The sequence below is a fragment of the Peromyscus leucopus genome, chromosome 2 (assembly GCF_004664715.2).
Source record: "Peromyscus leucopus breed LL Stock chromosome 2, UCI_PerLeu_2.1, whole genome shotgun sequence".
Taxonomy (NCBI): domain Eukaryota; kingdom Metazoa; phylum Chordata; class Mammalia; order Rodentia; family Cricetidae; genus Peromyscus; species Peromyscus leucopus.
In genome coordinates, this window is record NC_051064.1 from 154,304,511 (window position 1) to 154,319,219 (window position 14,709).

At 46.5% G+C, this 14,709-nt stretch overlaps 1 protein-coding gene across 12 annotated transcripts in view; it reads left to right on the top strand.

The window, feature by feature from the left end:
* The window catches only part of C2H1orf159 (chromosome 2 C1orf159 homolog), a 125,316-nt gene extending 111,720 nt beyond the window's left edge, over positions 1-13,596 (top strand). For 6 of the 12 annotated variants that reach the window (XM_037203309.1, XM_037203310.1, XM_037203311.1 and 3 more), the window contains 9 exons: positions 472-570; positions 2,505-2,598; positions 4,880-4,955; positions 8,554-8,649; positions 8,965-9,030; positions 10,605-10,739; positions 11,062-11,087; positions 11,179-11,209; positions 12,533-13,596. In XM_037203309.1, coding sequence (XP_037059204.1) covers positions 536-570; positions 2,505-2,598; positions 4,880-4,955; positions 8,554-8,649; positions 8,965-9,030; positions 10,605-10,739; positions 11,062-11,087; positions 11,179-11,209; positions 12,533-12,630 — 657 coding nt within the window. In that variant the 5' untranslated portion in view covers positions 472-535 and the 3' untranslated portion in view covers positions 12,631-13,596. Of the gene's footprint in view, positions 1-471; positions 571-2,504; positions 2,599-4,879; positions 4,956-8,553; positions 8,650-8,964; positions 9,031-10,604; positions 10,740-11,061; positions 11,088-11,178; positions 11,210-12,527 lie in introns of all 12 variants that reach the window. The other 6 variants (XM_037203314.1, XM_028891425.2, XM_037203315.1 and 3 more) reach the window with 4 other exon arrangements.
* The last annotated feature ends 1,113 nt before the right edge of the window (positions 13,597-14,709 follow it).

A 14,709-nucleotide genomic window follows, 5' to 3' on the forward strand; every position in this document is an offset into this window, starting at 1 on the left:
ATCTTTTATTCATTTTACATACCACCTACAGATCCCCCTCTCTTCCCTCCTTCAGTCCTCTCCCAGCCTCCCCCTCAACTCACCCCCCCCCCATTCTCTCCTCTGAAAAGTTAAGGCCTCCCATGGGAAGCCAATAAAGACTGGTACATTCAGTTGAGGCAGGTCCAAGCCCCTCCCCCTTCATCAAGGCTGTGCAAGGTATCCCACCATAAGTAATGAGCTCCAAAAAGCCAACTTGAGCACCAGGCATGGATCCTACTGCCCGGGGGCCTGTTAAGCAGATCAAGCTACACAACTGTCTCCATTATGCAGAGGGCCTAGTTCAGTCCCATGGAGGTTCCACAACTGTTTGTCTAAAGTTCATGAATTCCCACTAGCGTGGTTCAGTTGTCTCTGTAGGTTTCCCCATCATGATCTTGATGCCCCTCGCTCACAGAATCCCTCTTCCCCTGCTTTTGTTTTTTGAGACAGGGTCTTGCTATGTAGTTCTAGTTGGCCTAGAACTCACTAGGTAGACCAACTTGGCTTCAAACTGATGGAGATCCACCACACCCAGCTAACTTTTAAGAGGTAACCTTTATGGAAAAAAAAATACTCTTCAAATCTTATTTTGGACTTTGATTGGTTTATAAGTATCACTTTATGAGTTAACATAAGTTTGTTATAAAAGGGATTTCAGGGAGAGGGAGACTAGAGAGATGGCTTAGTGGTTAAGAGTACTTGCTTTTGCAAAGGACCCAGTTTGGGTTTCTAGCAATCATATGCCATCTCACAATTGTCTATAACTCCAGTTCCATGAATCTGATGTCCTCTTCTGGACTCTGCAGGCACCAAGCACACATGTGATGCACATCCATGCATACAGTTAAAACATTCATAGACATAAAATAAAATAATTTTTGGGGCTGGAGAGATGGCTCAGTGGTTAAGAGCACTGCTCGTTCTTCCAGAGGTCCTGAGTTCAATTCCCAGCAACCACATGGTGGCTCACAACCATCTGTAATGAGACCTGGTGCCCTCTTCTGGTCTGCAGATGTACATGCAGATGGAACACTGCACATAACAAAAAAAAAAAAAAAAAAGAATAAAAAAAAATAATTTTTGAAAAAAATTAAAAGGGATGGGGATGTAGCTCAGTTGATAGAATGCCTACCTAGTGTGCACAAAGCCTTGGGTTCAGTCTACAGCCCTGCCATAAGTCAAGCTTGATACTGCACATCTGTAATCACAGCACTCGGTGGTAGAGGCAAGAGATGAGAGAGATGGAGAGATGACTCAGCAGTTAAAGAGCACTGGCTGCTCTTCCAGAGACCTGTGTTCTGTTCCCAGCACCCACATGGCAGCTCACAACTGTAACTGTTAGAATCTGTAACTCTAGTTCCAGTAGATTTGATGTCCACTTCTGGCCTCTGCAGGTACCAGGCAGCTCATGGTATGCAGACAAACACTCATATACATAAAACTTTTAAAAGTTAAAAAAACAAAACAAAACAAAAACTAGTATTGGTATAGATCAAGATCAAAATCAACCACGATACATGAAACCTTTATCCCCCAACAGGAAAAAAATTATTAAAAACTGTACACATGATATTACCTCAAGGCTCTGTGGAGATGCATGTTTTCTTCTAGTTATATTAAAAATGAAACATATAAGCACTAAGCGAACAGTTTTCAAGCACCAGGTGTTCTATGGTTTAAATCTTGTTGCAATATTTGTGCTCCTTTTTGGTCTCTAGATCCTTCCTCTTGTTACTACTCTTTTTTTTTTTTTTTTTTTTTTGGAGACAGGGTTTCTCTGTGTAGCCCTGGCCGTCCTGGAACTCAGAGATTCACCTGCCTCTACCTCCTGAATGCTCAGATTAAAGGTGTGTGCCACCATGCCTGGCTTGTGACTACATTTTTAAGCTTGGGTATTACTCTGGACCGTGGTTTTACAGCCTCTTGTTTCCCCAAGTTCATTAAGGCAGAACACTGTTATCACTGAAAATTCCCAGTGAACTCATCTCCACCCCAAACCCCTAGCTACCCACAAGGAAACCAAATCTTGTTAGTAGTGTTTAAGATGTGATTAGGGCTTCACTGGGACAGTGTGTCTGCATCCTGGGAAATCAGAGGTACAGTGGTCTTGCTTTCAGAATTCTGACAGCATGATGTTATTGGAAGGAGCATCAGGTCATCCCTCTCAATCAAGGCTCTGCCCACCTGTCATGATTCTTGAGTTTTGGGCCTTAAAACTATAGTGTGCTGGCCTATGAGCCCCTTACAGTCCTAGTTATGCTAACCACTGATCCCCAAGTAGTGAGGAGTTGATGTCTGTAGGTCTCCCTGGAGGGGGCAGGTAAGAGTGCTTTGACTGTATCACTGCTTCCTTGAAAGGCTGTCCCACCCTTTCTATTAAAGCCCTACCCTCCCTGCCTTGGTCCTGCCCTCTCAGTTACCCCCTCTTAAGCCCCACCCAACCTTACTAGTACCTCCTCCCTGCACACTGTTCTATCTTACAGATCTCCCTGTCAGCTCCCCAGCATGACACTGCAGTGTCTCATACTCCTGGCTGGCCTCTTGATGGGAGGCATGAGCAAGTCTACAGAAAGCAAGGTGGGTAATCCTGTGCCCACTGGTGAGAAATTGAAGCCTCCTCAAAGGCAATGGATCCTCGCCCCATAAGAATTTCAGTCTTTGAACTTAAGGTTCACTGATGTTAGCCTATCCTTGGTAGAATCCCCTTGGAGTCTACTGCTAGTGTTGGAAATGCCTACACTCTGCCCATCATCTATTTTGTTCTGCTTTCCAAAAGTTTCTCTGCCAGACCTACTTATTGCTATAGCTGACCTAGAATCTCTGCAGAATCACCCTCCAGAACTGCCTGTAGCCCAGAGCTACCTGCTCAGTTGTTGCTTACTCAGGAGAACTAATGAACACATGCTCAGGCATCCTGGCTCCCATCAGAAGTAGTTGAACAAAGGCAGTGACACTCCAGGGGTTGAGCTTTGATATCTGGAATTGGGGTGACATTATTCTCTCCAATCCAGGCAAGATGGGAGCCTCACTGGTTGGGAGTGATGGTATGGGTAATCCCTTACTAACTTGGCCAAGGGTAATGAAATGGATGGCTTATACACTGGGCCTTCATCCTTCCCAAGGTGGTATGATACTCCCCTGTGTCCCTGTTATCCTTTAGACATTCCTTACTATTAACCAAGCTCAGATCACAAGAAAAACCATAAATTTATAGTCCTATCCCACAGGAGACTAAGGCAGTAGAATTGTGAGGGTTTTTTTTTTTTTTTTTTTTTTTTTTTTTTTTTTTTTTTTTTTTTTTTAAGACAAGGTTTCTCTGTAGCCATGGCTGTTCAGGAACTCATTCTGTAGATCATGCTGGCCTTGAACTCACAGAGATCCACCTGCCTCTGCCTTCCAAGTGCTGGATTAAAGGCATGTGCCACCCCTGCCTGGCAGGATTGTGAATTTAAGACCAGTCTGGCCTACATAATGGATACTTTTTTTTTTTAGATAGGGTTTTTCTGTCTGTCCTGGAACTTGCTTTGTAGACTAGGCTAGCCTCAAACTCAGAGATCCGGAGTGCTGGGATATAAAGGCATGTGCCACAACCTGGCTGGAACCCTGTCTTAAAAACAAACATAAACAGGGTCAACAAGATGGCTCAGCAGGTAAGGGCACATTCTGCCAAGCCTGATGACTCTGAGTTTGGTCCCTGGAACTCACAGTTGAGGGACTCCTAAAAGTTGTCCTCTGACCTCCATGTACATGCTCATACTCATATATACACACAATAATAATAAATAAAAAAAGCTGAGTGTCATGGCACTTGCCTTTAATCCCAGCACTTGGTAGGCAGAGGCAGGTGGATCTCTATGAGTTTGATGCCACCCTGGCCTACACAGTGAGTTTCAGGCCAGCCAAAACTACATAACGAAACCCTGTCTCAAAATAAAGCAAAAATAATAATAAATAAAATTTAGAAATTAAAAACAGAGAAAAGACAAAGTTAATATAAGTTTTACATTTCTTGACTGCTTTTATAAAGAAATGAGGGCACCTATATATTAATGTTAGGGTTTGGGAGAAGAGGGATATTTTTAAGGAAGTGTGATTGGACAGAGGGTGTGATGGTCATTAATTAGGGACCTAGCCAGACTGCTATTCAGAGTTTTGTCCCTATCGCTTCAGAGACAAGGGCCTACCCTTTAAATACAGGGAGGCACTGCTCTATGAGGGCCTTACTTAGCCTTTCCTTGCAGGTAAAGGGCAGGAGATAGTCAAAGACTTCCTTTGAGCTCTCTCCAGTGTCAAAAGTATTCTATTTTAGGGCAGTTTGTTCTGTGCCACACCATGCCAGGCTGTCCAAGGCCTAGGCCCCAGGCTAATTCAAACTAGTTCATTAGTTCTTACCCTTCCTGGCCTTTCTGGGTAGCTGGTGTTGGACACACTTAGCCAGATTCTAGCCTTATACTTGATGACTTATTCAGTCATTAAATATTCACTGGTCACAGGCTCTGCATAGTCTAGAGTTGGAGCCAGTGGGAAAAGGACCTATTGATTAGTGAGTCATGTGATGTGACAGTAGTATAGTCCAGGTGCTTGTAGAAATAGCCCCAAAGGGAGATAGCCCCAACTCTGTACCAGTAACTTCCAGGTTTGGTCTCTATGTTTAGGGCTGGAGTTTTTCCTGTGCTTTGCCAATATGAGCTGCAGTAGAAGTGGAGTAGGAATACTCACTTATTGAAGGGATGTCACTTGACCCTAGAGAGTTTTGGAGCTATGGTTAATGAGAAAGATAGGGCCCTGTTATGACCAATGCTATCCTTGGCATGAGCTAGGTACTTACCAACCTGTCTCACTGATGTCTCTCCTCTAGGCCCAGCAACCTGAGTGTTGCATGGATGTGGTAGACTTCAATGCTACCTGCCCAGGCACAGGCCTGTGTGGCCCAGGTAAGCATCATTGTTGCAAGTAGATAGGAGACTAGTCACGTCCCCCCTGCCCCAGCATTCCTAGATATCTTTTATTCTTCAGTGACAAGACAGCTGAGGGAATGGAGGAACTTGGGGCAGCACAGACTGGCATTGTGCAAAGGAGGCCTACCTGGGTTTCCTTCTTGAGCAACCTAACCACACCCTTGTCTAGTCTAGGCAGGACCCTGTGGGGGATGTTCTGTAAAGGGTTGAGGCACAGGGAGAAAGAGGTTCAGAGGAGGAGGAGGAGGCATAGGGTTCAGAAGGAGACTAAGCCAGGATAGCACTTCCAGGAACTTAACAGCTCTTGGGGTATCCTTTTTTAAAAGATTTATTTATTTTTATTTTATGTGTGAGTGTTTGCCTGTAGGTGTGCATGTGGACCACATGCACACCAGGTACCCTCAGAGGCCAGAAGAGGGTATCAGATCCCGTAGAACTGAAGTTTTGAATGATTGTGAGCTTCGGTGTGGGTTCTGGGAACCAAACCCAGGTCTTCTTCAAGAATAGCAAGTGCACTTAACTGCTGAGTCATCTCTCTAGTACCTCTGGAGGGAATTTTAACCCTGGAATATCCAGCAATGTCTGGAGGCATTTTTGGTCATCACAGCTGGTGCTAAATGAGTTGAGGAGGATGCTTCTAGCATCTGGAGGTGGAGGCCAGGGTGCTATTCACTAGCCTCAGTACACAAGATGACTCCACCACAGAGGATAATCCAGCCCCAATGGCAGCATGTCCCACAAAAGGTTCTAGGAGGCTATGAAGATAGGACTTTCTGGAGGCAGCTAACAGAGATTAGGGTTGCTGAGAGAAGGCAAATAGGAACATCTAGAAGAGGAAGACCCAAGTGAGATGATGCCAGGGCCACCCACTGTTTTAGCTGTCCTGAGGCAAGAAGAAATCATTGTGATAAAAAGGTAGTCAGTCTTGAGCGTGTGACTCTAGGCTGCTGTTTATTTTAGACTAGACTGGCCCAGAGTTGTCTCTTGCTTTGTCAAGAGGCACCCCTTGGCACCTGTTCTGAGTTCCATTACAAGACAACTGCTCAGGAAAGCAGGTACTCCAAAACATTGATTGGGTGCAATGGGAAGAGGACATGGACAAGATTTTGAGGCTGGAAGGGAGGTAGGGATCAAAGATGAGTGTAGTGACACAGGAAGAGGGCATTGTTCTGTAGTGAGCAGAGAAAATATGAGGGTGCTATCTTAGGGTTTCTATTGCTGTGAAGAGACACTGTGACCATGGCAACTCTTAAAAAAGAAAACATTTAATTGGGGCTGGCTTACAGTTTCAGAGGTTTAGTCCATTTTCATCATGGTGAGACATGGCAGCATGCAGCCAGACATGGTGCTGGGGAAGTTGCTGAGAGTTCTACATCTTAATCTGCAAGCAACAGGAAGTGAACTGTGCCACACTGAGGGTAGCATGAACACAGGAGACCTCAAAGCCCATCCCCACAGTGACACATTCCTCCAACAAAGCCAAACCTCTTAGTAATGCCATTTCCTTTGGGAGCCATTTTCTTTCAAACTACTACAGATGCCAAAGGGCCTTCAGCCTTCTAACCTGAAGTTCTGGAAGTTGAACTTTCCTGGATTCTTTCACATCAACAGGAGTGCATGGGACCTGGCATCTCATGGATTATAAACTGTCCATAGATGGCTCATTGGGTGCAGGCTACTATGCCACAGAGAGGCTGGAATAAGGAAAGATGCCAAGTCAGAATCTATAATCCAAGCTGGCTCTGGGAACAGGTACAGGGATGTAGATAACCACATTTGTGTAGGGAGACATAGGAGCCCCATAGGCCTTCAGGGCTACCACATGTCTCTCTGGCCACGATCTTTCCCTGCATATAATTTAGCAACCCAGCAGAAGCCCATGATAGAGTCAAATGTGTCTCAACACAGGAAATGATAGTGAAAGGGATGATTCTGGGGAGAATCACTATGTAGCTCTGGCTGGCCTGGATTTCACTCTGATAGTCTCACTGAGATTATCACTCTTGGTGCTAGGTTTTGTACTGAGGACTCTATGTTCCTTGGTTTTGCCTTTAGTAGACACACATGCCTCTCATGAGATCTACTCATGCCTTGAATTGATAAGAGGAATAAAGCTAGGCCACTGTAGGAGACTTACTTTGAGCAGGAATTGCTCACCCAAGTAGAACTGAGCATTTGGACTTTGTTCCTGTGTGATTGTTTGCCCACAGCATTGGCAGAGCTGGAATGGGCTGATGTCCCTCTTAGACCATTTGCCCATTGCTGTTGATACTGTCTTTGCCACCACAGAAAGGCTTCTGTCTCACAACTCATCTGTTCAGATCAGACATTATAACCTTCATTATTAAGGTCCAGTGATCCATGGTTTAGCTCGACATGCTGCCCAATATCCAGCTTTGGCTTCTAGAACCTCATCAACATTTATGGAACATGTATGCCCATCTTCTGTGTTGGGATGTTAGAAGTAAAGGTATAAGATGGCCTCCAGGATGCCCTGACCAGAGGGGAAACAGCTGTCCACAAATTACTAGCCAGTACAGGCTGGGTTGTGGTGGTATTGTGTTCCCCAAAATATTGTGTACCCTAATAAACTTAGCTGGGTCAGAGACAGAACAGCCACTAGATACAGAGGCTAGAAAAAGGTGGCACTCACACCTTTAATCCTAGCACTCCAGAGGCAGAAATCCCTCTGGATCTCTGTGAGTTCAAGGCCACATTGGAAACAACCAGGCATGGTGACTCACACCTTTAATCCCAAGAAGTGAGCCTTTAATCCCAGGGAGTGATGGCAAAAATAGAAAGATATATAAGGCATGAAGACCAAAAACTAGTAGCATTTGGCTGGTTAAGCTTTTAGGCTTTGAGCAGCACAGTTCAGCTGAGAGTCATTGGGATGAGAACACAGAAGCTTCCAGTCTGAGGAAACAGGATCAGCTGAGGAACTGGCGAGGTGAGTTAGCTGTGGCTTGTTCTGCTTCTCTGATCTTCCCAGCATTCACCACAATATCTGGCTCCAGGTTTGATTTTATTAATAAGAACTTTTAAGATTCATGCTATACTGGGTCACTCTCAGAATTGAAGGTATGGCTTTGGTCAGTGCCAATCTTGGGTAGAATTTGGCTTGATCCTGCTACATAGACCCTGGGAAATAGCACAGGGACACAAACAAACCTATGTGCACCTGCCCCGATGTAGAGGCCCAAGTGAGGGTACACTGCTGTATATAGGCAGCTACCTTGTATCCTGGAGGTTCTGGTGGATAAGGCTAGACCTTCGCATAGTATCCATTAATTTTAGCTTTCTGTCCTAAGCACCTCTGAATAGTCTCCTCAGGCGTCCAGTAAAAGAAATGACTGCCTTAGTGATAGGTATCCACAGGAATTTGGTTGAAAGCTGTATGCTTTCTGTTGAGTTTATTTCTTTGTCTGGAATTGGAGCCTGTGCCCAGTTTTCCACATCATGTTAATGTTCCTGAGTTGAAAATTGCCAATTCATAATGCAGAAAAGCTTGAAGAAGACAGTGAGATGACTTTGACTTACTTTGGCTGAAAAACTCTCTCTTCTCCTCATGCAGGTTGCTACAGGCTCTGGAATGCAGATGGGAGTGCTAGCTGTGTCCGGTGCTGGAATGGAACCCTCCCCACATACAATGGCTCTGAGTGCAGAATTCGTATGTCTTCTCCAAGCTATCTACCCCAGTTCCCCTATACTTCACAAGGGTCCTCATGTCCAATTTGGGGAGAAACCAAGGGAACCACTGTATTTGTCCTCTCCAACGGCAGTACCTACCTTGCCCGGGAGTCTATCAGTGAGCAGCCCCTTGGATCTCTCCCTGAGTGTTCTGTTCACTGAGGACAGCTGTGGGTGAGAACTGCTCCTTGCTTTCTCATCACTAAACTGAGATGTCCCTTTAGGACTATATGTGGAGGCCTCAGTAGGGTCCTGGGCATGGCTCAGGCCTCCCCTCAGTTCTGCTCTCCCATAGTCACTGGCCGGGGCATGCAGTTTCCCATGAACAGAAGCACAGGGACACCTGGACAGCCACATTTTGGTAAGTCTCTTAGTTCATAAGTCCAGAACTGTGCCTCTGCTTAGGACCTGGTGCTGGGGCTCATCATCAGAGCTGGTATTGGTATTAGTGCCAACCCTGAGCCACTGAGGCCACAGCAGACATATCCATGGTAAAGTATTTTTTGCAAGGAGCTGTGGTCAAAGAAAAGGTCTGGAGAGAGTCCAGCATCCTTTGGGGCTGGGGTCATTTGGCTTGGGTGTGGGTACATGTTGGGATTCCATAGAATGTAGATATTTCATGGTCTCCAAAGAGCTTTAGTTAATAGCAGCCCTCACTACTACCCACTTATGCTTAGCCTTTGCCTCATTCCGTGTCCACTCTGACCCCCAGGCACTGGGATTGCATTGCTCCATCCCAACTTGCTCTCATAGGATATAGGCTGCTGATGAGACTGCAAACACATGGGCCATACCTCCTGATATGTTTTCAAGGAAGGGACAGGCCCTATTTACATGATGTACATATCTCTAGAGTCTTTAAGCCCACCTTAAATGAAGGCCTGGGGAGTAAAGAGTGGAAGAAAATGTGGGGTAGCAGTGTGGCTAGGCAAGCAAGAGAGAGGACTGGGGTGGTGCTGGTAGAGAGAATATACCCAAGTCAGAGGAGCCACATAGGTTAGGGAGCTAGACTGAACTCCAGTACAAGACTGCCTCTTCTGAGGTGACCCAATCACTTTAGGGACATATCACCCTGACCCTTATCCTTCAACAGTGCTGGATCTTAGGCTTGGAGTCCTATTCTGAGAGGACTCAGTCCTTCCCATGGGTCTTAGAACCCATCCCTCCTCTCAACCAGAAATTGCACTTGAAGGTGCTGGCCTCAACAGTGGAAGTCCACTGCACAGAACAATGGTGCTTAGGGTAGGGGTCGTATAGACAGGACCTTAGGCACATCTTTTGCACAGTGCTAATGAGACAGAGCAAGATCTATGGAGTCTCAGTAAGAAAGATACTTTCCAAGGCTGAGCGGTGGTAGCACATACCTTTATCCCAGCACTCCGGAGGCAGAGGCAGGTGGATCTCTGAGTTCATGGCCAGCCTGGCCTACAAAGCGAGTTCTAGGATAGCTAGGACTGTTACACAGAGAAACCCTGTCTCAAAAAACAAACAAAAAAGAGGATACTTCCCATAGCTGGCAGTTACACTGTCCATCAAACTACTAGACCCCTAGCATGTCCTGACCACAAACAAATGGAGCTAAGTAGGAGGCAACTGCATGTATCAGAAGTGAGGTGCAGCAGAAGTACCTGCTGCCAAGGCTGGATGAAGGCTTTGGTTCTCACTCCAAGAGGCTGAGGCCAATTTAATAGAGAGAGGAGCCTGGAATTAGCCTGGGCCAGGAGAGGGTGGGCAGTATAATGTCCCTGGTCTTGTGGCTAGGTGTGTTGGGCTTATGGAGGAGCCTGACATGTGGCTTGCTCTGACATGTGGCTGGTGCCTAGTATGGTGCTCAGGTATGTTTAGGAAATGGTGGGGCCCAGAGGTTAATCAAGGCACACTGGACATCCATCCCCCAAGACCCGGCTCTCCTGGCAGCTGTTGGTTTGCCTGCAGGGACTCCTCATGTGGCAGCTTCCCTCTTCCTGGGGACACTCTTCATCAGTACAGGCCTCATCCTCTCTGTGGCTGGGTTCTTCTACCTCAAGCGCTCCAGTAAACTTCCTGAGGTTTTCTACAGGAAAGACAGAGGTACTTCCTTTTGTGGCTGAGTTTCTGCCTGCCTAGCCTCAGGGATACTGTCCAGAGCCTGTCCCCACAGGGCATAGGTGGTCCCCAGTGGGTACAGAGCAGGCGCAGGGACTCCACTGTGTCCAGACTCCTGTGCTCACACTCACCCACACAGAGTGACTTTGGATGCTCTTATAGCTGAGAATATGAGGCTGGGCCCTGCTGCTTAGAGTCCCCAGGGTAAGAAATATGGCTGAGCAGCTGTCCTGGCTCCAGGTGCTCAGGGCACTCAGAGCTAAGGCAGCTGCCGGGCATCAGGGTGACATGTTATTTTTTTCCCTAGCCCCTGTCCTGCAGCCTGGTGAAACAGTAAGTAACCTACTCTACTAGGCTGAGCAACCTCGGCTGTGTGTACCTGTGCCAGGCCATCCAAGTCTCACTTTGCCTTTCTCTTTTCAAGGCTGCGATGGTCCCCCTGCCTCAGTCTTCAGGTACAGGCTACAGCATGTTATGGGAGTTGGGTGGAAGGGCCTTACTGTGGACCAGTCTTCAAAGCCTATTCTATGGTTTTATCCCCAGATATAAAGGTCTTTCTCTGGGGCCTGACCTGCCTTCACACATTCTAAGTAGACTGTTCCATAAAGCAAGGACAAGGACAGGTGCTCAGCAGGCATTACTTCTCTTCTCCCTATCAACCCACATGGTTTCCATGCTGCCTCCTTTCCTCAGCATAGGGCCAGACTCCCTGCTTCTTCTGCAGTCATGTCTAAATCTAGTTCTGCTTGAGAGCTGCATGGAACATGTCAGTTCTTGAGCCTTTTCCTGCCAGGCCTATCTGAGCAGTTGTAACCCACTGTACAGAAGAGGCCATGAGCACAGGGGTTGACTGGCCCATGGTTACACAACCATAAGCCCAGAGCAGATTTACTTAACTTCTCTCCCCCATCTCATTGTCCTCACTGTGCAGAGGTCTAGAATGGAGAACCAGTGACAGTGTTTTGAAGATAAAGTAGTTCCTTGATGAACCCTACCTTGTTCCAATTAATATCTGTCTCAAGTTCTTCAAAGCAGCCCTTCTTCCTGAGTACCTTACAGGTGTTGTCAGTGACCTGTACCACCATACAGCAAAATACACATACTAGCCACTTCAAGAAAAGCATATCCCTTGATAGTTCTTGGAGACCAAAGTTAGAAATCAAGATGTTGGGGTGAGAGACCTGCATTCTAAGGCCTGGTGGATGGGAAATCCCTCATGTCTCTTCCAACTCCTAGTGTCTCATACCTCCTGTGGCTTTGTGACCACATCATCCATGTCTCTCTTTCCCTCTGAAGAAAATAATAGTCATTGATTGGATTCAGAGCCCACCTGGTTAATCTAGGATGATCTTACCTATCCTAATAGAATCACATCTGCACAGACCTTTTTTCAAATTAGGGTTATGTTCATAAGCTTCAAAACTCAGGGTGATCTCCTGTCTTTAGAGGATGCTAGCTAACTCCCTGTAGAGCATAATGCAGGTATATAGTCTATGCTTCTGTCTTAAGGAAGAGCTGGGCTCTGATCCAGGCCCAGGTACTAGGGTGTGGGATCTGGGGTTCTGATAGGAAACAGCTGAGCTCATGGGCACCTCCATCAGAAGAAACTGCCTTTGCACAAGTGGGGCCTAATGAGCATCATTTCCTTGTTAGAATAAACACCACACATGGGCTTTGTGCCCTGTGGCTGTTTACTATGCTCCTGAGAGCCTGTGGTGCTGTCAAAGACCTGAACTTCACCTATTTCTGACTCAGCTTTATCTCTGACCCCTTTTCAGTGAGGAAGCCAAGATACATCAGACGTGAGCAGCACCCAGACAAGAATAGGGATCCTTCTGCCTTCTCCACAGTGGAGGCCCACATCAGCAACGTCTGACCTGGAAGTCACCTGAGACTTCACAGCACAGCATTGGAGACCCAAGGCTCCCTCCCAACACACAAAGGGCCTCGGGCTTAAGATAGGCCAGAATTGGCTCCCAGTGACAGATATATACAAATGCTAAGGGGAGCTAACTTCCATGCCATGAGATCTTCTGTCCCACCCTTACTGTGTGGTTTAACAGGAGTAACCATCTGTTTGTGAGACCTGAGACTCAAGAGCAAGTCATATGGAGTCTGGGCCCCTCAGGAGTCACAGCAAAGTTCCAGCATCTGTAACAGCTACAATACAGTCCTGATCCAAATGGTCAAAACTTCTGGAGGCCACCCAGTGGAACCCATGTTAGATAAGACTCTTTCCATCACCACCAAGCTAAGAAGAATGAAACCAAGGCCCAGACAATGGAGAAAACAACCTGGAAACTGGTACCAGAGATAGGTTGCTCCAGCACTGGCCTGCTAATTTATCTGCTGACCTCCAAGGCATAGATTTCTGAGAGTTGCAGAATTGAGTGTCCTGGGTTTCCTGATTCCAGAGACCAGCAGAACCTAGTCTCTCAGGGACAGACTCCCAGCCAGCTACCTTTCAGGCTGAATACTCATAGTAAAATGTTTAACCATGAGGCTTCCATACCTGAACACTTGTAGGTCACTTGTGTCATTGGGCTTGTGAGAGCATGCTGGTCAGTGGTCCTGTCTTTGCTATTGCAAGCCTCCAGAAGCAGTGCCTGTGAGCTACCAGTGTGGCTGGTGGCATTGGCCAGTAGCTCCTGTGGAAGAAGGTGCCCTGTTAACCAATGCCACCCTCCCTCTATGGGCCAAGGGTGTCTAGCATCTTCTTCAACATCAGGCCCACATCTGATCTTAATAATAGTGTTATGAGCTTACTTTCCAATACTTGAACCAGTGGCCAAGATAGCAGCAGTGATTTAAAGTTGGACCAATTAAACTAGACTAGATTTTCTCTCCTCTAGCCTTATTATCCCAAGGGTCATCTATTCAATGTGTGTGGACCAACTGCCCCATTGCCATGTTCAGGGGACAGGGAGTCAGGGATGCAAAGAGGATACCCTCAGCAGGATCCAAAACCTGCCATCTGTTGTCTGGTGGGACTGAGTACAGCACAGTCCATCCCCACATGTTACCTTGGCCTGTTCTACATATACTCTTTTCATTTTGGGACACTGTCTTGTATGAGGTGACTACCCATCTCCTTAGGACTTGAGATAGAAGGTGCCAATCAAGTGTGGCATGATTCTTCAGATAAAACTACAGATATAACATAGTGACACACGCTTTTAATCTCGGCACTTGGGAGGCAGAGGCAGATGGATCTCTGTGAGTTCAAGGCCAATCTGATCTACAAAGCGAGTTCCAGGATAGTCAGGAACAGAAAAACACTGTCTCAAAAAAACAAAACAAACAAACAAAAACCAGAAAAAAGACTACAGATATTTCACTAGGCTTTGTGGGGGCCACTGACAGTTTATGGATCTAAGTCACCCTTAGGGAAAGCAGGACCCTCTATGTTGGCCACTTGAGTCCAGCTTGGTGGTCCCATTTAAAGCCCATGGGTAGATGTGGAGATGTTTCTCTCCTGACTAGTGGAGGATCTAGATAATTAGAGCATAGGGATTCTAGAAGTCCTGCCTATGGTGGTTTGAATAAGGATGCTTTTGCATGGGCTTACATACTTGAATGCTTAGTCATCAGGGAGTGGCACTACTTGAGAGGGATTAGGAGGTGTGGCCTTGTTGGAGGAGGTATGTCACTGGAGGTGGGCTTTGGGGTTTTAAAAGTTCTAGCCAGGCCCAGTGACTTTCTCTTCCTGCTGCTGCCTGTGGATCTGGATATAGAACTCTGAGCTCCTTCTCTAGCACCATGTCTGTCTGTGTGCCACCATGCTTCTAGCCATGCTGGTAATGGACTAAACCTTTGAAACAGTAAGCAAGTCCCAATTAAATGCTTTCCTTAATAAGAGTTGCTGAGGTCATGGTGTCTCTTCACAGCAATAGAACACTGACTAAGACACTGCCCTTGCTTTCTAACTTCTGTAGCTATCTTTATACATTGGTTA